Raw genomic sequence first — 26,720 nt, 5'->3', positions numbered from 1 at the left:
ATATATATATATATATATATATATATGTGTATATATATATATATATATGTATATATATATATGTATATATATATATATATATATATATGTGTATATATATATACACACACAATTGTATATATACACACACACACATACATACATATATATATATATATACACACACATATACATATATATATATACACACACATATACATACATATATATATACACATACATATATATATATATATATACACATACATATATATATATATATATATATATATATATATATATATATATATATATATATATATATATATATATATATATATATATATATATATATATATATATATATATATATACACGGCCAAATCCTTTTAACCCAATGCGGCCTGCGAGTCAAAAAAGTTTGGGGACCCCTGCTCTAGAGAATCATCTTTAAGCTACATTTAAATCAGTGTGGGTGGCACTGGGAGCAGGTGGGTAAAGTTTCTTGCCCAAGGACACGACGACAGTGACTAAGATGGAGGAAGCGGGGATCAAACCTCAAGTTGCTACCAACCGAGCCACGCGTAGCAGGTGTTTTGGTAGCATCTTCATCCCGAATTACGATATTATTGCACAGAATTTGAAGAAATTATCAAATATGGCTTCGAGGTGCAGGTTGCAGCAATACAACTAATGAAGGTGTCAGCCTGCATACATATCCAAATTATGGGAATGTGAGAAAAGTATGGACCTCTCCAATCAAATTAACTCGCACAAAAATGGGACAAACCAAGCAAGAGGAGTGTAATTTGCATTTTAAAGATTGTGACTCTGACGAAGATGAAGTTTGGATGAAGCTAAATGAGATCCCAAAAGTCAAGAGCACCCTCGGGGGGAGAAAGTCTAAATTACTGTTGGACCTCTGAGACTTACCGTATTTTCCGGACCATAGGGCGCACCGGATTATAAGGCGCACTGCCGATTAATGGTCTATTTTTTCATATATAAGGCATACCGGATTATAGGGCACATTAAAGGAGTCATTTTTTTTTTTTCTAAATTGAAACACTTCTTTGTGGTCTACATCAGTGGTCCCCAACCACCGGTCCGTGGATCGATTGGTACGGGGCCGCACAAGAAATTAAAATATATATATACATATATACTGTATTTTTTTTATTTTATTAATTTTTTGTAATTTATTTTCATTAAATCAACATAAAAAACACAAGATACACTTACAATTAGTGCACCAACCCAATAAACCTCCCTCCTCATTCACACTCATTCGCACAAAAGGTTTGTTTCTTTCTGTTATTAATATTTCTGGTTCCTACATTATATATCAATACAGATCAATACAGTCTGCAGGGATACAGTCCGTAAACACACATGATTGTATTTGTTTATGCCAACCCCAACACGCACCCCCCCCCCCCACCCCCCGGGACAAATTTTCAAGCGTTGACTGGTCCGCAGTTACAAAAAGGTTGTGGACCACTGGTCTACATAACATATAATGGTGGTTCTTCGGTCAAAATGTTGCATAGATTATGTTTTACAGATTATCTTCAAGCCGCTTTCTGACAGTTGATTCCGGATGCGCCGTTTTGTGGGCTGTCTTATTTACGTGGCTCACCTTCGACAGCGTCTTCAACCCCTCCATCTTTGTTGTAGCGGTGTAGCGTGCAAGGACGGGTGTGGAAGAATTGTCAAAAGATGGAGCAAACTGTTTTAATGACATTCAGACTTTACTTCAATCAATAACGGAGCAGCATCTCCTCATACGGAAACAACAACATCGGAAATGTGTCTCGTGAAAAAACATCCGGCTGGAACTCTCTAATAACTAAAGTTCCTTGGGTGAATAATGTAAACTCACTACACCGGTATGTTTTAGCGCTTTCATGACGAGTTTACTGACAGATATAAGTAAGAACTTTACACTACTTTATATTAGAAATGGCAACAGCGGAGGATGAATGTCCCATAACAAGAACATAGAGAAAAAGAAGAAGTTTATCGACTACGGTTTCGGCACGGACTACAAATGCGGGAACGCGCAATTTTTCAGGATTTATGCAGATCCCAAATACAGATCAGCAAGTAATAGAAGGTAAGAAAAGTTGCTTTTGTATAATATTGCGAAACAAAACGCCAGATAAGGTCTTACCTTACGCACACACCATAATAATACTCGTATGTTGAAGCACATACAACGGAGCAACCTACATGTATCTCATGTACAACTTCTCGTCGCCAAACTCCATTCCTTCCTTCTGGTCCTCCTGCCGTCCTCCAACTTCTTCATTACGTCATCACAACAAACAGCATGTGAATCTGACCAATCTCCGTCCACTTCCTCAGTCCTCACAGCCAATCACAAAGCAACACCACCTGAAACTGGCTCTGTTCAACACCCGCTCACTCAACAACAAAAGCCTCATCCTGAATGAATTTATAACGGACAATAATCTTGATTTCCTCTGTCTCACTGAAACCTGGCACAAACCCCTGGACTATTTCTCACTAAACCAGACCACTCCCCCCAACTTCACCTACATCGAAAAAGCTCGCCCTGAGGGGCGGGGAGGTGGCGTGGCAACAATATACAGAAAATTCATTAAAACAACCTCCATTTCCATTCCTGATATTTCTTCATTTGAACATACTGCTTTCAAACTATCCGGCCCCACTCCTCTTGTCACTGCTGTCATTTATCGCCCTCCCAAACAAAACCCCTCCTTTCTCTCTGATTTTTCTGATTTTCTGACCCAGCTCTGTTCCATCTCTCCTTCCGTTCTTCTCCTGGGTGATTTCAACTTCCATGTCAACGACTCCAACAATAAACCGGCTACTGAGTTCCTGGATCTGCTACACTGTCACAATTTCAAACAACATATCGACTTCCCCACTCACACCCGTGGTCACACCCTTGATCTCGTCTGCTCCTCTGGCCTCACAATAAATCAGCTCTCCAGCCTCAACATCTCTGATCACCTGGCAATTATTATGGACATTAACATCCCCATTCCCACTCCCAAAGATACACGCAAAATATCCTTCCGGAACATTAAATCCATCTCCCCCTCTGCTCTCTCAGCCTCTCTTGCCACCCAGATGTCCACCTCCCCTCCCCCGTCACCTGACAACCCCTCAGACCTCGTGGACCACTACAACCATACACTCTCCTCCTGTCTTGATCAACTGGCTCCCATCAAAACTAAAACAGTCACTTTCACACACTCAGCACCCTGGTACACCCCTGAACTCCACAAATTAAAATCCCGTAAACGTCAACTTGAACGACTCTACAAGAAAACCGGTTTAACAGTCCATCAACAAGCCTACACTGATCACCTCCACCTGTACAAAGATGCCCTCAACTCAGCTCGGTCCACCTACTACTCCAACCTCATACACTCTGACTCTTCCAACCCCAAGACTCTCTTCACCACAATAAATAAACTCCTCAAACCCAGCGACAACATCTCCAACTCCTTCACAGTCACCAAGTGCAACGCCTTTCTCTCATTTTTCCAAAATAAAATAGACACCATCTACAGCAACCTGTCCACCTCCGCCACTTCCTCCACCTCCCCGCCTGTCTGCCCCCCCTGCTCCACACAGTCCCTTTCTCACTTCTCTCCCGTGTCCCCTATCCAGCTGTCCAGACTCATGGCAGGCATGAAAAGCTCCACCTGTGCCCTGGACCCCATTCCATCCTCACTTGTAAAAAACTGCCTCCCAGCCATTTCCCCACTCATCATCAACATCATCAACTCCTCCCTCAGTTCTGGCTCAGTCCCCCACACCCTCAAACTGGCAGCTGTCACCCCCATCCTCAAAAAACCTGGACTCAACCCCGACACCATGAGCAACTTCCGGCCCATCTCCAACCTCCCCTTTCTGTCAAAAATTCTGGAACGTGCCGTCGCCACTCAACTCAACACCCACCTCACCTCCAATGATCTGTTCGAACCATTTCAATCCGGTTTCCGCTCACGTCACAGCACAGAAACAGCCCTCCTCAAAGTCACAAATGACCTCCTCCTCTCCTCAGACTCCGGCCACCTCAGCATCCTCCTTCTCCTCGACCTCACAGCAGCCTTCGACACCATCAGCCACACCATCCTCCTCTCCCGCCTGGAATCATCTCTCAACATCACTGGTACCGCCCTCTCCTGGCTAAAATCATATCTCACAAACCGACAACAATTCATCAGCATTAACAACTGCACCTCCTCCACCGCCCCTCTGTCACAAGGCGTCCCCCAGGGTTCGGTGCTTGGTCCACTTCTCTTCATCCTCTACATGCTCCCCCTTGGTAATATCATCCGCCGTCATCACCTCCATTTCCACTGCTACGCTGACGACGTCCAACTGTACATCTCCACCAAATCCCTCACCACCGTAACTCACTCCACCCTGACCAACTGCCTCACCGAAATAAAATCATGGATGCAATCAAACTTCCTCCAGCTCAACTGTGAAAAATCTGATATGCTCATCATCGGTCCCAAATCTCTCACCAAAACTGCTCACAACTTCACCCTCACTGTCGACAAATCCACTCTGTCCCCCTCCACTCACATCCGCAACCTCGGAGTTCTCCTGGACAGCAACCTCTCCTTTGAACATCATGTCAACAACATCACAAGAACTGCTTTCTTTCATCTGAAAAATATTGCCCGTCTCCGTCCATCACTCTCCTTCTCTGCCGCCGAAACCTTGATCCATGCTTTCATCACCTCCAGACTCGACTACTGCAATAGCATCCTCTACGGTTCATCTTCCAAAGTCCTCAATAAACTTCAATACATTCAAAACTCTGCCGCCCGCCTGCTCACCCACACCCGCTCCCGCGACCACATCACCCCAGTCCTTCAGAAGCTCCACTGGCTCCCCGTCCCTTATCGTATCCATTTTAAAATCCTCCTCCTCACCCACAAAGCCCTCCACAACCAGGCCCCCTGCTACCTCACCAACATGCTCCACCGCCACACCCCTTCCCGCAGCCTCCGCTCCTCCGACGCCAACCTCCTATCCCCACCTATCAGAACCAAGCACCGGACCTGGGGTGACAGGGCCTTCTCCATCGCTGCTCCCACCCTCTGGAACTCTCTCCCCAAACACATCCGTGACTGTACAGACCTTCCATCATTCAAATCACATCTCAAAACTCACCTCTTCAAAACTGCTTTTAATATATGATTCATATGTTGTGTCTTGTAATGTCCTCTCATGTTTGTCCCATGTTATGTGTAATCTGTCCTGCCTCCACTGCTTTTTAACTGTCCTGTGTGTACTGATTTTATGATTTTATACTATGTAAAGTGCCTTTGAGTTTTTAGAAAAGCGCTATATAAATAAAATGTATTATTATTATTATTATCTCTTATGTGTGACTGCCATCTACTGGTCACACTTATTACATCATGTACCAAATAAAATTGCTTCGAGGTGGGTAAGCTCAACCAAACGTATTACTTAACACCAGGTTATAAGGCGCACTGTCGAGTTTTGAGGGGAAAAAAGTGATTTTAAGTGCGCCTTATAGTCCGGAAAATACGGTAATTGCAATTGGTGAATTCTACAAACCTGATTCTCAAATCAGGTTTACCGCTCTGTTTTTGTTCAATGTGGTCCTAATTATGTTTGGATGCAGGTCTTATTTATTTCATACTTACAATAGAACATGTGCCGATAAAAATTAAAAAAAATTAAAAAGCAGGTTCGCCACGTTGGACATAATTGCACGATTGGGTGTCAAACGTACGGCCCGAGTTTGCTAAGTATAAAAATTAACCTGAACATTTTGAATGAAGGAAAACGCTGTTCTAAATAAGTCCACTGGATGTCGCAATAGCAATTCTTTGTATCTTCGTAGATGATGCTACATATGCACAAAATAAACCACATGATGTTAGTACATCAGTCGAGGAAAATGAGCAAACTACGTAAATAACATCCTGTAATTTGATTTTGACATTATGTTTTTATCTTGATAGATTGAAAATTAACACCAACGAGTTGACTGATGAACATTATCACATAATTTATCCAGAAAATATAACTACAAATAAGGATAGAATACTACTAACCGCAACATGTAAGTGTAAAACAGCGTCAACATTATAATTTGTACAATTTCAGAATGTGATTGTTCTATTTTTAAACAAAGAAAAGAACCTGAAGTTGTCTTTATTTTTAAGTTATCGTGCCGTGATTTTACCTTGGGAGTACGGTAGATTTTTCTCCATGTGGCGCCCGATCTAAAATGAGTTTGACACCCCTGCTCTAAGACTATGGAGTTGCAACAAAAAAGCCAGAAAATAACATTTCCTATCTTACTAGTCAGTCAATTACAATGCCGGGATGTCTTGTGAACCAAAAATATTCCATATCCGGTCTGTGAGACCTCTACATGTCGTCCCATCCAGATGTCTCTTCCATTCCCCTGGGAGGCGCGTTGGTTTATGGAAACAATTTTCAGACTCTCTGAAATGGTGCCGAGATTTCCCCGATAAAATAATGAGGCAGTTTGTAGCTCAAAGGGCCCCATTTCATGCTATTATTTAATGCCACACAACGGTCTGATGTGGGCTACACGCCGCGTTCTTTCTCAGAAGAACAGCACGCATCACATACAGTAAACACACAGTCAATTGTACTGTTGCACAACAGAATGCCATCCAACATAATAGCTGGAGAGAGATGATGAGCCAAAGCATACCATTTGTCATACACAATGTTACGGCAAGGATAGGGATGAAAAGAAAAGGGTTGGATGATAAATATTGTGAAAAAGGTTATTGTACCGTTTCCAAATACATTTATTGTGTTTACCTTTAAGCCTGCATGAGCGCCTGAGAGTCAAAAGTTGTTTACTCGCTGCCTCGAAATGTACAAACCCCGTTTCCATATGAGTTGGGAAATTGTGTTAGATGTAAATATAAACGGAATACAATGATTTGCAAATCCTTTTCAACTCATATTCAATTGAATTCACTACAAAGACAAGATATTTGATGTTCAAACTCATAAACTTTTTTTTTTTTTTGCAAATAATAATTAACTTAGAATTTCATGGCTGCAACACGTGCCAAAGTAGTTGGGAAAGGGCATGTTCACCACTGTGTTACATGGCCTTTCCTTTTAACAACACTCAGTAAACGTTTGGGAACTGAGGAGACACATTTTTGAAGCTTCTCAGGTGGAATTCTTTCCCATTCTTGCTTGATGTACAGCAAAAGTTGTTCAACAGTCCGGGGGTCTCCGTTGTGGTATTTTAGGCTTCATAATGCGCCACACAGGTCTGGACTACAGGCAGGCCAGTCTAGTACCCGCACTATTTTACTATGAAGCCACGTTGGTGTAACACGTGGCTTGACATTGTCTTGCTGAAATAAGCAGGGGCGTCCATAGTAACATTGCTTGGATGGCAACATATGTTGCTCCAAAACCTGTATGTAACCTTTCAGCATTAATGGCGCCTTCACAGATGTGTAAGTTACCCATGTCTTGGGCACTAAAACACCCCCATACCATCACAGATGCTGGTTTTTCAACTTTGCGACTATAACAATCCGGATGGTTCTTTTCCTCTTTGGTCCGGAGGACACAACGTCCACAGTTTCCAAAAACAATTTGAAATGTGGTCTCGTCAGACGACAGAACACTTTTCCACTTTGTATCAGTCCATCTTAGATGAGTTCAGGCCCAGCGAAGCAGACAGCGTTTCTGGGTGTTGTTGATAAACGGTTTTCGCCTCACATAGGAGAGTTTTAACTTGCACTTACAGATGTAGCGACCAACTGTAGTTACTGACAGTGGGTTTCTGAAGTGTTCCTGAGCCCATGTGGTGATATCCTTTACACACTGATGTCGCTTGTTGATGCAGTACAGCCTGAGGGATCGAAGGTCACGGGCTTAGCTGCTTACGTGCAGTGATTTCTCCAGATTCTCTGAACCTTTTAATGATATTACGGACCGTAGATGGTGAAATCCCTAAATTCCTTGCAATAGCTGGTTGAGAAAGGTTTTTCTTAAACTGTTCAACAATTTGCTCACGCATTTGTTGACTAAGTGGTGACCCTCGCCCCATCCTTGTTTGTGAATGACTGAGCATTTCATGGAATCTACTTTTATACCCAATCATGGCACCCACCTGTTCCCAATTTGCCTGTTCACCTGTGGGATGTTCCAAATAAGTGTTTGATGAGCATTTCTCAACTTTATCAGTATTTATTGCCACCTTTCCCAACTTCTTTGTCACGTGTTGCTGGCATCAAATTCTAAAGTTAATCATTTTTTGCAAAAAAAAAAAGTTTATCAGTTTGAACATCAAATATGTTGTCTTTGTAGCATATTCAACTGAATATGGGTTGAAAATTATTTGCAAATCATTGTATTCCGTTTATATTTACATCTAACACAATTTCCCAACTCATATGGAAACAGGGTTTGTAAGAAGAACTAGAAAATTCCAGCGGAAAATTTTGATGGGCCTGCTATCTGTGCCCTGGACCTCTGGCCGGGGTTCGCCGGAAGCCGCCGTACCTATTAGATGGTGCCGAGTGTCTGAATCCGGGAGTTTTTGGTGTCACTGTACAAAAAGAGCCACAGAGCTAGCCTAAAACAGTAGCATGTTTACAAAAAAATTATAACACGTAGCATGTGTGCTAACGATAGCATGATAACAGTTGGCATGTTTCATATACCAAGTTATACGACTCAAAGGTATATGGCTACGGAAATAGAAAAAAAATAAGTATAATCAGAAGAAAAAGTTAGCATGCTTAAGTTAGCTTACTAGCATGAAATCGTTTGCATGCTAACAGGTAACAAGTGTCACATACCAAGTTTAATGACCCTGGGTGAAACGGTTGCAAAACTAGCTAAAAAAGTTAGCATGCTAATGTTAGCATGCTAGCAAGCTAACGTGAGCATAATAATAGTGACTCTAAGGCAGTGGTCCTTAACCTTGTTGGAGGTACCGAACCCCACCAGTTTCATATGCGCATTCACCGAATCCTTCTTTAGTGAAAAATAAATGTAAAAAATGTTTCACTTTCGTCACTTGATTGACATTCACGGCACCCGAGGGTCTTCTGAGATGACGCTGGCTGCTGCCAGCTCATTATTAAGAAAAAATTACTGACGGGAAGGCGAGAAACACTTTTTATTTCAACAGACTCTGGCGCCGTACCTGTCGTCAAAACTCCAAAGACCGACTGCACAGTTGCACAATAAAAGCCCTGCTTCATCCTGCCTGCGCTAACAAAATAAGAGTCTCAGAAAGCTGGCGTGCACAAGCTAGCAAGCTACGGAGTTTTCCGCCAATGTATTTCTTGTAAAGTGTATACAAAGGAGTACGGAAGCTGGACAAATAAGATGCCAAAAACCAACCACTTTCATGTGGTATTGGACAGAAAGGAGGACTTTTTTTCTCCTGCATTTGAAAATGCGGACGTTATCAGCACCATTGTCTGATTCCAATCAATGCAAGTCATCAGAATCAGGTAATACACCAATTTACATTATTTTCTTCATGAAAGAAAGGAATCTATATGTATTGAACATGCTTGTATTATCATTAAACACCTTTAACTTGTTAACAATATTAACTATATGTTTTAAACATGCTTGTATTATCTTTAAACGCCTTTAACTTGTTAACAATTTTAACTATATGTGTTAAACATGCTTGTATTATCTTTAAACACCTTTAACTTGTTAACAATATTAACTATATGTGTTAAACATGCTTGTATTATCTTTAAACACCTTTAACTTATTAACAATATTAACTATATGTGTTAAACATGCTTGTATTATCTTTAAACACCATTAACTTGTTAACAATATTAACTATATGTGTTAAACATGCTTGTATTATCTTTAAACACCTTTAACTTGTTAACAATTTTAACTATATGTGTTAAACATGCTTGTATTATCATTAAACACCTTTAACTTGTTAACAATATTAACTATATGTGTTAAACATGCTTGTATTATCTTTAAACAACTTTAACTTGTTAACAATATTAACTATATGTGTTAAACATGCTTGTATTATCATTAAACACCTTTAACTTGTTAACAATATTAACTATATGTGTTAAACATGCTTGCATTATCATTAAACACCTTTAACTTATTAACAATATTAACTATATGTGTTAAACATGCTTGTATTATCTTTAAACACCTTTAACTTGTTAACAATATTAACTATATGTGTTAAACATGCTTGTATTATCTTTAAACACCTTTAACTTGTTAACAATATTAACTATATGTGTTAAACATGCTTGTATTATCATTAAACACCTTTAACTTGTTAACAATATTAACTGTATGTGTTAAACATGCTTGTATTATCATTAAACACCTTTAACTTATTAACAATATTAACTATATGTGTTAAACATGCTTGTATTATCTTTAAACACCTTTAACTTGTTAACAATATTAACTATATGTGTTAAACATGCTTGTATTATCTTTAAACACCTTTAACTTGTTAACAATATTAACTATATGTGTTAAACATGCTTGTATTATCTTTAAACACCTTTAACTTGTTAACAATATTAAATATATGTGTTAACCATGCTTGTATTATCTTCAAACACCTTTAACTTGTTAACAATATTAACTATATGTATTAAACATGCTTGTATTATCATTAAACACCTTTAACTTGTTAACAATATTAACTATATGTGTTAAACATGCTTGTATTATCTTTAAACACCTTTAACTTGTTAACAATATTAACTATATGTGTTAAACATGCTTGTATTATCATTAAACACCTTTAACTTGTTAACAATATTAACTATATGTGTTAAACATGCTTTTATTATCATTAAACACCTTTAACTTATTAACAATATTAACTATATGTGTTAAACATGCTTGTATTATCTTTAAACACCTTTAACTTGTTAACAATATTAACTATATGTGTTAAACATGCTTGTATTATCTTTAAACACCTTTAACTTGTTAACAATATTAAATATATGTGTTAAACATGCTTGTATTATCTTTAAACACCTTTAACTTATTAACAATATTAACTATATGTATTAAACATGCTTGTATTATCTTTAAACACCTTTAACTTGTTAACAATATTAACTATATGTGTTAAACATGCTTGTATTATCTTTAAACACCTTTAACTTGTTAACAATATTAAATATATGTGTTAAACATGCTTGTATTATCTTTAAACACCTTTAACTTATTAACAATATTAACTATATGTATTAAACATGCTTGTATTATCATTAAACACATTTAACTTGTTAACAATATTAACTATATGTGTTAAACATGCTTGTATTATCTTTAAACACCTTTAACTTGTTAACAATATTAACTATATGTATTAAACATTCATGTATTATCATTAAACACCTTTAATTTATTAACAATATTAACTATATGTGTTAAACATGCTTGCATTATCATTAAACACCTTTAACTTGTTTACAAAAACATATATTTCATAAATAAGTAAATATAAATTATATATATGAATGAGGTAGATCCCCACGACTTGATCAATTGAAAAGTAGCTCGCCTGCAGAAACAGTGTGGGCACCCCTGTGCTATACAATACAATCACAACAACTTTTTGGTAAATAAATAAATAAATGATAAATGGGTTATACTTGTATAGCGCTTTTCTACCTTCAAGGTACTCAAAGCGCTTTGACAGTATTTCCACATTCACCCATTCACACACACATTCACACACTGATGGAGGGAGCTGCCATGCAAGGCGCTACCAGCACCCATCAGGAGCAAGGGTGAAGTGTCTTGCCCAAGGACACGACGGACGTGACTAGGATGGTAGAAGGTGGGGATCGAACCCCAGTAACCAGAAACCCTCTGATTGCTGGCACGGCCACTCTACCAACTTCGCCACGCCGTCCCCAAACGTACAGTGGTACCTCAACTTAAAGGGGAACTGCACGAGTTTTGCCTATCGTTCACAATCATGAAAGACAAAAAAAAAAGTCAATAAACGTGAATAAAAGTCCACTTACAGCGCAGCCATTGGAAGGTCCTCTATTGCGCTTATAAAACACAATAGATAACAAGCCAAAAACCGCCAACAATACTCCATTTATATTTCGTCAATTGAATATCAACCAAGTTTTAGTGATATTGTTATTATAAGCGCTAACGCAGACAGACTATGTATTTATTTATTTCTTTTTTGTCCTGTCCAGCTACTCAGGCAAATCATATAGTTGATGTAGATGCCCATATCGGCTGTACAAATTTACTTTACAAAAGAGAAGTGTGGGATACTTCTCTTATTGCCTTATTTGTATTAGACTTAATTAAATGGAGACAACAACAACAACAACAGCAAACACAACAATAACAACAACAACATCAGCAAATAAGATATGTACAAATATGATGGTAAGAGTGATAACAAAGAAGCAGTTAGTGAAATAAATGATACAGAAATAACAATGAACATTAGGCTACAAATGGAGCAATACAAATACCAATAGAAATATCACTATTGATAATGAATGACAATAATTACCTCTATTATCAACAATTCAATTGTTCAAATGCAACAATACATATATGTAATGATAACTTGAAATACAAAAGAATGGAGGGGAAGAAAGAGAAGCCAACTATATTAACCTTGTAGATTGTTATAGTAACAAAAGATTACGCTTTGTCAGTGTGCCATGTGTCCCCTGGGGCAACAACGTTAATATATTGGGGACGGCGTGGCGCGGTTGGGAGAGTGACCGTGCCAGCAACCTGAGGGTTCCCGGTTCGATCGCCACCTTCTACCAACCTCGTCACGTCCGTTGTGCCCTTGAGCAAGACACTTCACCCTTGCTCCTGATGGGTCGTGGTTGTGGCCTTGCATGGCAGCCATCAGTGTGTGAATGTGGAAATAGTGTCAAAGCGCTTTGAGTACCTTGAAGGTAGAAAAGGGCTCTGTATACAAGTATAACCCATTTACCATATGTTTGTTTGATGAAACGTGATTATATGCATGACAGACGTGATCACAAGCTCGCAAGACATCATCGACTGATAAGCTGCTTCCTCGCTTACTTTCCTGTGGAAGTTTATTGTAGATCAAAAAACATGCACCTAACCTGGATAGTAGAAGGATTAGGACGTAATCCAACAAGTTGGTACAGTCTGACAGTCAATTTAGACTCAGAAATAGCGAGAACGACATGAAACGACGCGTGAATTATTGGCCATTTTTCATCTAAACGGGACCATAACAAGATTCTATCAGTCGGCATCCTAATGACAGCAGACATTGTACAGTATGTGATGTCTCATTATGTTTGTTGGCACTCATGAAGTCTACAGTGAGTTGTAATGCTTAAAATAAGCAAAATACATCATATCAAATGGTTTAAGAAATGTGCCTTTTACTACATTACATATATACTTACATCATGTACTGTATATAAAACCTTAAAGGAGGTGTTGGGATGTTCTTAAGGGCTTTTATAGGCAGAATAAAGCGATCCACATAGGCTGCATTGAAAGTGGACTTTGGATTGAATTTATTTACTATTTAGAATGCATCAAAACAAGAAAAAAATATGTGTCTTACATAAGGATTGTGAATGATAGGCACAAAAAAAAAAAAAGTGCAGTTCCTCATTAAGAGTGTTTTAAGACAATAGCTGTCTCTCAGCTGACTGTTATGCTTGAAGTTGCAAGCACTAAAAGTCACTTTTCTTATGTTTTGCATGAAAGTACGCATTGTTGAAATATTTGTCATATGAAATGCCTTTACAGTAACATGTTGATAACAAATTGGTACGAGAATGCACAGATGTAATGTTTTAGAGAAAAAACGGACTCAAGACATTGCAACTATCTAGCAACATATTGAAAAATTCAGGCATTTAACACATATTACAGCCAAAGTTCAATCCCGTACTGTGGATTCCTGGGGCCGTACTTATCAAGCTTCTTAGAATTACTCCTAAGAAGTCTGCTAAGAGTTGACTTAAGAGTAAATAAATTCTTCGCTGAAAGCTGCACTTAAAAGTTAGTTATCAAGCGTCTTACTCACACTTTCAGCGAAGTGTAGGACTGAATCTTAAGTGTCACACTCAGAGCTGAATTACGACATTACTATGTGCCGTAAACGGAATTTTAGGTGACGTAATTTCTGTGTCCATAGAAATGACCAATCACGGAAGGGAATCCCTTGTCTAAGAATAAAGAAATATATTGGAAATATTTAAGTGGACAATGGGAGTGTATATTTTGACAATAAACTACAAAATAATATAAAACAAGCTAGTACCCGCCGGCACTCACGCTACCGCTCCCTCTCTTCTATCGCCCACACACTCACTGACGTCACTCACCTCACGGCCACACACATACGCTACTGTCATAACATTTTCTTTCCAATTCATTAATTAGGCAACTAATTTGAAACTGGTGTGGGTGGCTCTATATATACTAGCCCACTGCAGCCACATGCAGAAATCAACAAGGAATCGAAAAGTATTAAATCTGTGACAAAAATAATATCCGCTCTGTCTAAACGATACCGTTTGATCAGCTGCTCGTCATCAAAAAAAACAACAACATTGTTCCGTTCCCTGAACGTTCGCGCACGTCTCTCTCGCCTCAGTGCCATCCCCTGCTGGCAACTCCTAACCACTTAAGACACCTCTGAAGGTCTCTTAAATATCGTGGAGAGTAGGAGTGATTCTTAGACTTAAGAACTTTGATAAAAAGCTTTTATTCTTAAGTTTGAGAGTAGGACTAAATTTCGCAAATTCTCAGGACTTAAGTGTAAAATGGCACTCTAAGAAGCTTGATAAGTACGGCCCCTGATGTTTTGCTAGTAAACAGGAGTAAGCAAGTCTAGAAGTGTACAAATGACTAACGTGCATTGTCGATCGTTTACTGCACTTTACTGTGTTTTCACACAAGCAGCAGGCATATAGCACTTTTTATGGGCATCTCAGAAACATGCATCGACAATAGAACCCACATTTTCTATTTCTATTTTCAATGCCCTTTTGAGGGCTGGCTGTAGATGTGAAGAAGAATATGCTAGAAAATGCCTATTGCAAAAAGCTTATTTCACATAGGAAATAAGGTAAAAATAGGAAATAGGAAAAACGCATTAATTGAATTTGTTTTATCAGCCCCTTAAGCTATAAAGTTGTAAAAGGATGTTGCTGAATAGACGATATATCTATTTATTTTTTTCTTCTAACACACGTAAAACGGAGGCGCATGCACCAGTCCTTTCTCAGAGCCATGTGCGTAACTGTACATGTTGCAGTTTATAAATAAAGATTTATTTTAAAAAAAATTTAAAAAAATAAAATAAAATATTTAAAAAATAACATTAAAAAAATATTGCCTCTGCGCATGCGCATAGCATAGATCCAACGAATCGATGACTAAATTAATCGCCAACTATTTTTATAATCGATTTTAATCGATTTAATCGATTAGTTGTTGCAGCCCTAGCGTGATGGTGTTATTGAGGAAAAAACGCTCAAAACATTGTAACTTTTGCAGTGCATTTACTTGTGCGTCTACATGTGCAAAGCTTTGCAGTCAGTTAACATCTAAATGTCCTCCAATAAAAACACAAGATTGCTCTTTTCTTGTGTTTTAGTCAAGTTATTGACAAAAGGTAAAGATGGAAGCCTATAAGGAACGAGCAGCTACACAACAGCTAAGCACACAAGCTAAACATACGTAATAATTGAAATTACAGCATTAAAAGGGACAAGCTGTGGAAAATCGATGGATGGATCGATGTGTCGAATGCGAATAAGCGTTCTAATTCTTCGCCAAAAAAAGACAGTACAAAATAAATAGATGACGAATGAGCAGAAAACAGGCAAAAATTATATGTTTTAGTAACTCACTTCAATGTTCCATCACTCCTGCCTCCGACTGCTCGCCCACATGGGAGCAGATGTCAACACAAAAGGTCCAACAAACTGCGAGAGCCAAAATGCTTGCCCTCTTCTATCTTAATCTTCTGTGTGCGATAATTCAATTCAGAAAATGTGGTCTTTGATTGCACAAAATCCTTGAAATTGCCACAAATGCGGCAAGACTGAGACCTACCACAATTGCAGCCATGTTAACTTCTGTCAGCACTGCAGCACGTGTGACGTCATGACTAGAGATGTCCGATAATGGCTTTTTTCCCGATATTCTGATATTGTCCAACTCTTAATTACCGATTGCGATATCAACCGATACCAATACATACAGTGGAATTAACACTTAAACGTGTGGACAATGCTGAAGAAACAAGTCCATGTCAGAAAACCAACAAATTTAGCTGAACTGCACCAATTTTGTCAAGAGGAGTGGTCAAAAACTCAACCAGAAGCTTGTGGATGGCTACTAAAAGCGCCTTATTGCAGTGAAACTTGCCAAGGGACATGTAACCAAATATTAACATTGCTGTACGTATACTTTTGACCCAGCAGATTTGGTCACATTTTCAGTAGACCCATAATAAATTCATAAAAGAACCAAACTTCATGAATGTTTTTTGTAACCAACAAGTATGTGCTCCAATCACTCTATCACAAAAACATAAGAGTGGTAGAAATGATTGGAAACTCAAGACAGCCATGACATTATGTCCTTCACGAGTGTATGTAACCTTTTGACCACGACTGTATATCGAGATATATATCGAGTTTAAGGAAAAATATATTGAGATATACTTTTTTGTCCATATCGCCTGCAGCCCTAGCATGCAACAACCCTTGAGGAGGCTTGAACGTGCATACACACAAAAAGCTCCTTTGGCCCAGTGCTATCCACGTGTTGCCCAACTCCATGGGGCTGTAAAGCTGTCACATAAACAATTCTGCTAATAGAAGGGGAAAGAAGAAGACAGGGGGGGCGACAATCAGCTGGTTCAAGGGCAAAGTCAGGAGACAGAGCAAGTAGTGGAGCTTTACTTAGCAAAATGACATCAGGGGATGGACGCCCTACACCAGGGGTGTCAAATGTACGCCCCACGGGCCGGATCAGGCCCGCAAACAGGTTTTATCCGGCCCGCGGGATGAGTTTGCTAAGTATAAAAATTAGCCAAAATTTTTGAACGAAAGAAACAGCTGTTCTAAATGTGTCCACTAGATGTCGCAATAGCAATTCTTTGTATCTTTGTAGATTACGCTACATATATATGTTAAATGTATTTTTCACACAACTTCGTCTCAAAATTAGCTAGCAAGGTAACTATCTTACAGACTAGCGATCTCATCCTCCAGATAAAAAAAGCAAGGTCCACTTCGCCAAATGAGCAAGGTATTCATGTCTTTAACAAGATTAAGGTGAAATGTTCCCACACTTTACGTTTTCTGCTGCTGATTCGCTTATGTCCGGAAAAACACGAGTGATGACGTCACCGACTATCAAATCAAATCAAATCAACTTTATTTATAAAGCACATTTAAAATTTACCACAGGGGTAGCCAAAGTGCTGTACAATGGGCAGGTTAAAAGATAATACGAGAACCGAGCAAACACAACACAACACAAACAGAACACGATAAAAAATAAATAAATAAAACATAAAAAAAAAAACAACAACAACATAAAAACAGGTTCACAGCAGGTGTATTATGGGGCGCCATTGCAGGATGGATATCACTCAGTGTTAAAAGCCATGGAATAAAAGTATGTTTTTAAGAGATTTAAAAACAGGAAGAGAGGAGGCTTGTCTAACACTAAGAGGTAGGTCGTTCCAGAGCTTGGGAGCAGCAGCGGCGAAAGCTCTGTCACCTCTAAGCTTCAGCCTTGTGTCCGGGACCGTCAGTAGCAGCTGATCGGCTGATCTTAGGGATCAGGTGGGGCAGTAAGGCTGAAGGAGGTCGGAGAGATATGTTGGCGCGAGGTTGTTTAGACATTTAAAAACAAATAAAAGGAGTTTAAAATTGATTCGGTAACGCACAGGGAGCCAGTGAAGGGACGCTAATATAGGGGTGACTATTGTCCAAATTAATTTGTCAGCAACACATTTTATCGTTGATATTTTTTTCATGTTAAAAGTGCATTTTTAATGTTATCATGTGCATTTACAAGGCGGAAAAAAAAGGTTAGGCAACTACAATAAATTGTTTATTTCAACAATTTTCACCAAAATACGCATTTACCATGAATTGATACTTAAACAAGTTGAAAAACTTATTCGGGTGTTACCATTCAGTGGTCAATTGTACGGAATATGTACTGTAGTGTGCAATCTACTAATAAAAGTTTCAATCAATCAATCAATCAATCAATCAATGAGTTTGCTAAGTATAAAAATGAGCCGAAATATTTGAATGAAAGAAACAGCTGTTCTAAATGCGTCCACTAGATGTCGCAATAGCAATTCTTTGTATCTTGGTAGATTACGCTACATATGTAAAAAAAAACAAAAAAAAAACACATGTTAATGCACCAGTCGACGAAAATGAGCAAGCTACATAAATAACATCCTGTAATTTGATTTTGATATATTTTTATCTTGATAGATTGAAAATTAACACCAATGATTTGACTGATGAACATGATGAATTCAGAAAGTATAAATAACGACAAAGATAGAATACTATTAACTAATACTAACTACTGCAGTTTCTCTTGTTATATTCTTATTTTCCCTGTTATATTTGTATTCTTATTGTGGCTTTTTTATTTTTATTGTAACATTTTCTCATTTTATTTCCATTTATACCCCCGTTATTTACTTTTTAAATTCGATCTCAACTCTGTACACTACTGCTGGAATTTTAATTTCCCTGAGGGAACTCTCCTGAAGGAATCAATAAAGTACTATCTGTCTATTAACCGCAACATTTAAGTGTAAAAAAAAACCAACAACAACATTATGATTCGTCCATTTTCAGAATGTGCTTGTTCTATTTTTAAACAAATAAGACAATATGAAGTTGTCTTTATTTTTAAGTTATCATGATGTGATTTTACCAGTCCGGCCCACTTGGGAGTAGATGTTCCTCCATGTGGCCCCCCCCCCCCCGGTCTAAAATGACTTTGACACCCCTGCCCTACACCGACCCCTGCATGCAAGTTTGTTTACCAAAAACACATTTGCCATTTCTTCTGTCGGTTTACCTTGCAGGGAATGAAGTTTGAAACAGGCCATAAATTACATAAGCTGCAATCAAAGCGCCAACCTCTGACCTTGCCTGACCACCACCTGATTTCTTTTACGACACCCACTGCACACGCAACGACGCTATCAGCGAGAGAGCTGCTGGTTAAAGTCCGGCGAGAGGACGCCATGGCCGGGGAACACTCCTCCGCGAAGTACCCCCCGTTCGCCCGCCCCCTCTTCCAAGAAGAACAAAAGTGTAAATGTGAAAGGCGTACTTACTTAAGTGCACGTACGGATCACTGCCGTCCATAACGGTGCTATTTGGGGCTTCGTGGCTGTCCTGTCGAGTCGGCGGTGCTCGGCATCCCACCACATTCCTCTCCCCGGGGCCGGACTGAGAGTGTGTGCGAGGCGGCTCTAACGCCCGGGGGGCCCGGCCGTGGCGGAGGAGGAGGGGCCGGTCAAAAAGCAGCTTCTCCCAATGACGACGGTGTTCCGTGTCAAGCTCCAACACGATCCGCACCGAACGTCTCTCCCGTTTTTATTTTTTTTTTACTGTCTTTTTTTTTTTTTTTTTTTTGCGTAACGTGTTGGCCTACTTTCCTGTAAGACAGACACAAGAATGTTTTCAAGAGAGAAAAAAATACAATCATTTCCCTTTTTCCAACCAGGCAGCTGACAATGCAGGGATGAAGTATAGAGAGGACAACGTGATTTTAAAGACAATTATTTAAAACAATGCACTTTTTATGTCCACGTGTTTCATGGGTCGACGTTGTACTATCGACCCGGATATTAAACTTTTTAAGCAAATTATATATTTTTTTTATTTTAAATTTTCAACTGAAATTATGTTTTTATGACATATTCCTCAATGTAATTGCATTTCTAATTTTATTTTTTTTTTAAATACATTTATTGTGAAATGCTTCTTTTATTTATTTATTTTTCATTTTCTTTCATCATGTGAAGTGAAGTGAATTACATTTATATAGCGCTTTTTCTCAAGTGACTCAAAGCGCTTTACATTGTGAAACCCAATATCTAAGTTACATTTAAAGCAGTGTGGGTGGCACTGGGAGCAGGTGGGTAAAGTGTCTTGCCCAAGGACACAACGGCAATGACTAGGATGGCAGTAGCGGGGATCGAACCTGGAACCCTCAAGTTGCTGGCACGGCCGCTCTACCAACCGAGCTATACCGCCCCATTATCATAACAATAAAGCCCAAAATACTCTACGGCAGTGGTCCCCAACCACCGGTCCGTGGATCGATTGGCACAGGGCCGAACAAGAAAGAAAAATAAAATAAAAAAATGTTTTATTTTTTTATTAAATCAACATAAAAAACACAAGATACACTTACAATTAGTGCACCAACCCAAAAAACCTCCCTCCCCCATTTACAGTCATTCACACAAACCTTGTTCCTTTCTGTTATCAATATTTCTGCTTCCTACATTGTATGTCAATATAGATCAATACAGTCTGCAGGGATACAGTCCGTAAGCACGCATGATTGTATTTTTTAATGACAAAAAAATATATATATATATATATATATATTGTCCGTGGGACAAATTTTAAAGCGTTCACTGGTCCGCAGTTACAAAGAGGTTGGGGACCACTGCTCTACGGGACATGTTTCACAGATAATAATCAACATTCCATGCATCAGTCGAAATTTATTAAAGTTAAAGTACCAATGATAGTCACACACACTAGGTGTGGTGAAATTTGTCCTCTGCATTTGACCCATCCCCCTTGTTCCACCCCCCTGGGAGGTGAGGGGAGCAGTGAGCAGCAGCGGTGGCCGCGCCCGGGAATTATTTTGGTGATCCATACATCCATTTTCTACCGCTTATCCCTTTCAAGGTCGCGGGGTGGTACTGGAACCTATTTTAGCTACAATCGGGCAGAAGGCGGGGTACACCCTGGACAACTCACCATCTCATTGCAGGGCCAACACAGATAGACAGACAACATTCACACACTAGGGCCAATTTAGTGTTGCCAATCAACCTATCCCCTGGTGCATGTCTTTGGAGGTGATTTAATCCACAATTCCAACCCTTGATGCTGAGTGCCAAGCAGGGAGGTAATGGGTCCCATGTTTATACCATACCAATTTTATTTATAAAGCCCTTTAAAAACAACCACAGTTGAAGAACAAAGGGCTGTACACCACAAAGAAATACAGGCAAAGGACAGACTAAAAAATAACATTTAAAACAGAGGTAAAATACACATTGAAAAAGCAAATACAAATTATCTTAAGAACAATTTGTTAGATGAAAACAGTTTAAACTCTCATGCTGGGTTAAAAGCCAGTGAATAAAAAGGGGTTTTAAGAAGGGTCTTAAAAGTAGTAGTTGTAGTCTTTGGTATGACTCGGCCAGGGTTTGAACTCACGACCTACCGATCTCAGGGTGGACACTATAACCACAAGGCCACTGGGTAGGTTTTAAAACTTCCTCACTAATTTGATGGAGAATATGTTATGTACAGGGGGAAGGCGACGACACAGAGAACAGGGGCGTAGTTAAAGCTCTATATTTAGTTATCATATATGCACAATACATAATGATAATCAGGAATGAAGTGTGACTAAATCCAGGAGTGTATGGTGTGCGACTATGTGTAGGAATTAATGAGTGTTACCAGGAGTGTTGAGTGAGAGGTGAGGAAGTCCAAGGGGAGGGGACAAGACAAGCTCGGAGGTCCGTGAGCAGGCAGGAAGTCGGGGCGATAGAGAGGCGTCGAAGGTCCATGTCCAAGCGGGAGGTCGAGATCCAAGAGGCAGCCAGGGAAGCAAAGGGAACGTGGGAAGACGAGACACACAGCTCGTAACGTGGAACGAAGACAGGCTGCAGGGAGGACGGCAAGGAAAGACACAAGACAATAAACACAACGGGTGAGAAAACACATAGAGCAAAGAGTGCGCATAGAGCTTGACGCGTAGGTTTACTGTATGGGAACGGATGACTACGTTCTGGCACGGGATAGCAGGTTGTGCAGGCTTATGAAGGCGGGTCTGATGATCAGCTTCAGGTTTGCTGATTGCCTGTGATTGATTGAAGCTGTGCTCCGGCGCAGCCTCTGCCGGTGTGGCGCACGCAGGTGCGCTCTTGGAGGCGCAATCAGCAGAGCACACAGATGAGTGCGTATTGGAATGCGCCCTGGCCGTGACAGTAGATGTTGCAATAAATGTTTAATCATGGTGATGAATTCAGTCACTTTTTGTAAAAGATTAAGACTTTATATCAGGGGTGTCAAACTCATTTCAGATCGGGGGCCACACGGAGAAAAATCTACTCCCATGTGGGCCGGACTGGTAAAATCACGGCACGATAACTTAAAAATAAAGACAACTTCAGATTGTTTTCTTTGTTTAAAAATAGAACAAGCACATTCTGAAATTGTACAAATCATAATGTTGTTGGGGGTTTTTTTACACTTACCCGTTGCGGTTAATAGTATATACCTGTATACTTTATTTGTCGTTATTTATATTTTGTCGATAAATTAGTTTAGTTTAGTTTATTAGGATCCCCATTAGTCTACACCTCATTGGAGACTATTTTTCCTGGAGTCCAGATTATCACATTAACATTATCACAAATGATGTGATAATGTTCATCAGTCAACTCATTGGTGTTCATTTTCAATCGGTCAAGATAAAAAAAATATATCAAAATCAAATTACAGGATGTTATTTATGTAGTTTGATCATTTTCCTCGACCGATGTACTAACATCATGTGGTTTAATTTGTACATATGTAGCATCATCTACAAAGATACAACAAATTGCTATTACGACATCCAGTGGACACATTTAGAACAGCTGTTTATTTCATTCATAAATTTAAGGTGAATTTTTATACTTAGCAAACTCATTCCGCGGGCCGGATAAAACCTGTTCGCGGTCCTGATCCGGCCCTCGGCCCATACGTTTGACACCCCTGCTTTATATATTCACTTGGGGCTGTCAAACTTATCGCAACAAAAATATCTCATTTATAATGGTTAATATTTAGCACGTTTCTACCTTAAAAGTACTCAAAACGCTTTGACACTATTTCCACATTTACCCACAGATGGCGGGAGCTGCCATGCAAGCCCCTAACCACACCCTATCAGGAACAAGGGTGAAATGTTTTGCTCAAGGACACAACGGACGTGACTAGGATGGCGGAAGCTAGGGATCGAACAAGGAACCCTCAAGTTTCTGGCACCGCCGCTCCACCAACCGAGCCACATAACTGCGGATGGTTACCTGAAAGATGTAAGATCAGTGATCTGGTTCATGCAGTGGTTCTCTAACTTTTTTCATCAAGTACCACCTCAGAAAAAACATGTCTCTACAGGTACCACCGAAATGACCAACATTAAGATACAATAGCGTAGTAGGCCTAAGTATTCATCAAAAACATTTATTCAAGAAGTATATTTAATGTTTTTGGCCACTGTAACATTTCACACAGTGAAAGGGATTCTTTGGCGTTCTGCTATGGAGCCTGCATACCACTAGTGCGGGGGTCTGTAACCTGCAGCTCTTTAGTGCCGCCCTATTGGCTCCCTGGAGCTTTTTTCAAAGATGTATGAAAATAGAAAGAGATGCCACAGAAAGACGTATTTTATGCAACTCTTTCTTTGTCTCATTTTGTCCACCAAACCTTTTATGCTGTGCGTGAATGCACAAAGGCGAGATGAGATGAAATAGAATGAAGCAGGTATATTGTAGGTGAATAATAAAGCGTACGAAAACCTCTTTATGCTGCATTTGTGCACTCCAAATGTAATAACAATAACTCTGTATTCCACACAACTGGCAATACAGTCCAGAACATTGCAAACTTCATCTGGAACAATATCGACCGTGGCACGAACGGTCTTTTCCGTCGGGTTTAAAACTCCCTTCATCAATCCACAGAGCCTTATGACTGAAAGTTTTGTTTCCATGAGTCTTCATCCAAAAATTCCTTCGAAAAGTTTCTTCCGCCGGTCTGTCTTTGCTTCGGATCTGCATCCACCCCGATACATTCTTGCTAGTAGCGTAGTGTTCGTAGCGCAATCCAAGATAATTTTTTGATGCTGTCTGCTATTTAACATCAGCATATCATCAGCAGATATAATATTTGTAATCTGTGCCAATATTAGAACGGACATAGGTTTAAACTTTTTGTAAGGATCCGCAAATAGCTTGTGTGATGAAAAATAATTAATTAAACCGCGCTAAAATTAAATAAGCGTCCCCCAGCGCACGGGGGCATATGGCATATGACCAATAGTCTCATTAGAGCACACAAACTCAAGGCCCCATGGCCAGATGTGGCCCGCCACTTCATTTAATTTGGCCCTCGAAAGCCTGGAAATAATATGTATCGATAAAGAACTGTAACTTTTCTTACTAAATGTATTCTTTCTTTCTATTTTGGGAGAAAAAAAATATATGTACTCCATGTAATCGCAAATGATGTTTACTAAAATATTGTCTAATTATGCAAAAATATATCATCAAACATTCAAACCGTTTTTTAAATAGAAATAAATACTAATAATAATGATTTCAAAGCAAGTTATCCGTCAAATTGTATGTAAAAGTAGCAATAGATTTCATGGTAAAATTGTGAAATTTACTGTGGTTTTTACAGAATTTTTCTCTCAAAAATATACAGTTATTGATTTGAGTTAAAAATAAAAAAAAATTTAAAAATGGCAGCTCGTGCCAAAATTTTACTGTAAAATTGCATTTTTTTTATTTACAGTAAAAAACAAATGTACATTTTACAGTAAAATTCTGGCCTTTTTTTTTTTTTTACCATAAAAACAGCATTACTGTTTTTCCATTTACAGTAATATACATTACATTTTGAGGTGAAATTATTGCAACTTGCCATATTTTTAAAATATCTATATTTTTTTAAAAATATACGAATAAGATGCATAAAAAAATTGTGTAATAATAGTATTCACTGTTAGAAGCGGCCCTCTGGGGCCAAACATAACTGCAATGTGGCCCTCAGTGATAATGACTTTGACACCTCTACATTAGAGAGTGTGCATGGACACTTGGACTTCACACGCAGGTGTGAAAATACAAAACAAAAAAGTTTTTGAGAAATCAGACTAATTTAGTGCATGGAAACATAAGTCAATGTTATTTGCTAAGAAGTAGGGTTCGCCATTGTTTGAATTCCGATTCTCAATTCTTAAATAGGCAGGGTCATCATTAAAGTTTGCATGTTTAAATGAGGGCGTTAACCAAATGTTTTGAACTGGACACAAACGGGCACTTTAAAAATACATTTGAACGATTCCAGGAGATCCCTGGTTCCCAAGTGGAGCGATGATGTACCGGGGTCCCAGGCACAGGAGGGCTTTTGGGCTTCTGTAAAATTTAAGATTTAAATTTAAATATGTAAACTTTTTTTTTTTTTTTTTAAACAGCTATTAAAATGCTAAATGCTTTTTTCCACCTGCAAAGTGGCATACCTATCTTTGAACACTTTACTCAACATAGTGTATTTATATTTATATTGCCCCACAATTTAAATATCTTTAAATACACATTAAAATGGATCCAGTGCACTGTAGTGTAGTTTATAAACGGCAGTGGGATGGCTAACCTACTCAGTGTACCGCGCAGGTTTAAAATAAAAACATGAATAAATAATTATACCATTATATTCTGGTGAGCATTTAAAATACTAGAGCTAGTTTCCTGGTATCTTTTAACGGTGCTAGATTCTAGTTCCGGATTAGGAATGCTAGTTTTCAGCTTGCAATTAGCAGTGCCAGTTTCTAGATAGCCATTAGCGTCGCAAGTTTCTAGTTCACAATTAGGAATGCTAGTTTTCAGCTAGCTACTACCAGTGCTCATTGCCAGGTAGTGATTAGCGCTCTCGTTGCCTGGTAACGATTACCAGTGCTAGTTTATAGTTAGCGATTAGCGGCACTAATATTTTAGCTAGCGATTTGCAGCGCTAGTATCTATCTGTGTACTGCAATATTTGATATCTTAGTAATACACAATAACAAGTTTAATTTAAAATATAGGACATATGAATAAGGGGTCCCTGCTGCATCTCTCCATCAGTTTAGGGGTCCTTGGCCTGGAAAACATTGACATTGTATTAAGAGTGTCAAGGGGCGTCCCGCCTTTCTGCCCGCGTGGGGTGTGGTCTCTCGCTGGCTTGGGGGCTGGCTATCCCCGGGCTCTGTGGTTGACCGGTACTTTTCAGAGGTGGTATAGTACCGAATATGATTCATTAGTATCGCGGTACTGTACTAATACCGGTATACCGTACAAACCTAGCAGCATATATGCGTCATACCAAAAAAGGTGCTTCAAATTATTATGGCTCGCTTTTTTTGAACCACACATAACAGATATTTGCAGATGTACCTAATGTTGTGGCCGATACTTGCCAATATTCTCCTGTGCGTACATTTTGATATGATATACTGACAATTCCAATGTTTACCTTTTGCTAATGTGAGACTGAGAGTGGGTGGCACCCCCCCCCCCCCACTCTGGATTACCCTACCCCCACTCCCCTCTCTCTCTCTCTCACACACACACACAGGCTCCTCCA

General features: G+C 39.1%; 1 protein-coding gene across 2 annotated transcripts in view; it reads right to left on the bottom strand.

Moving 5' to 3' along the window:
- Positions 1 to 19,669, bottom strand: part of LOC133644514 (retinoic acid receptor RXR-gamma-B-like) — a 141,881-nt gene extending 122,212 nt beyond the window's left edge. The window contains exon 1 of one of the 2 annotated variants that reach the window (XM_062039046.1): positions 19,403 to 19,669. Coding sequence is in view for 1 of the 2 variants with exons in the window: in XM_062039047.1 (XP_061895031.1) it covers positions 19,403 to 19,433 (31 nt within the window). In the remaining variant the exon portion in view is untranslated. The remainder of the gene's footprint in view (positions 1 to 19,402) is intronic. The other variant, XM_062039047.1, reaches the window with a different exon arrangement.
- Positions 19,670 to 26,720: the final 7,051 nt, after the last annotated feature.

The sequence above is a fragment of the Entelurus aequoreus genome, linkage group LG27 (genome assembly GCF_033978785.1).
Source record: "Entelurus aequoreus isolate RoL-2023_Sb linkage group LG27, RoL_Eaeq_v1.1, whole genome shotgun sequence".
NCBI lineage: Eukaryota > Metazoa > Chordata > Actinopteri > Syngnathiformes > Syngnathidae > Entelurus > Entelurus aequoreus.
The sequence above is the reverse complement of the archived record's forward strand: the minus strand, read 5'-3'. Positions and strand labels throughout refer to the sequence as shown.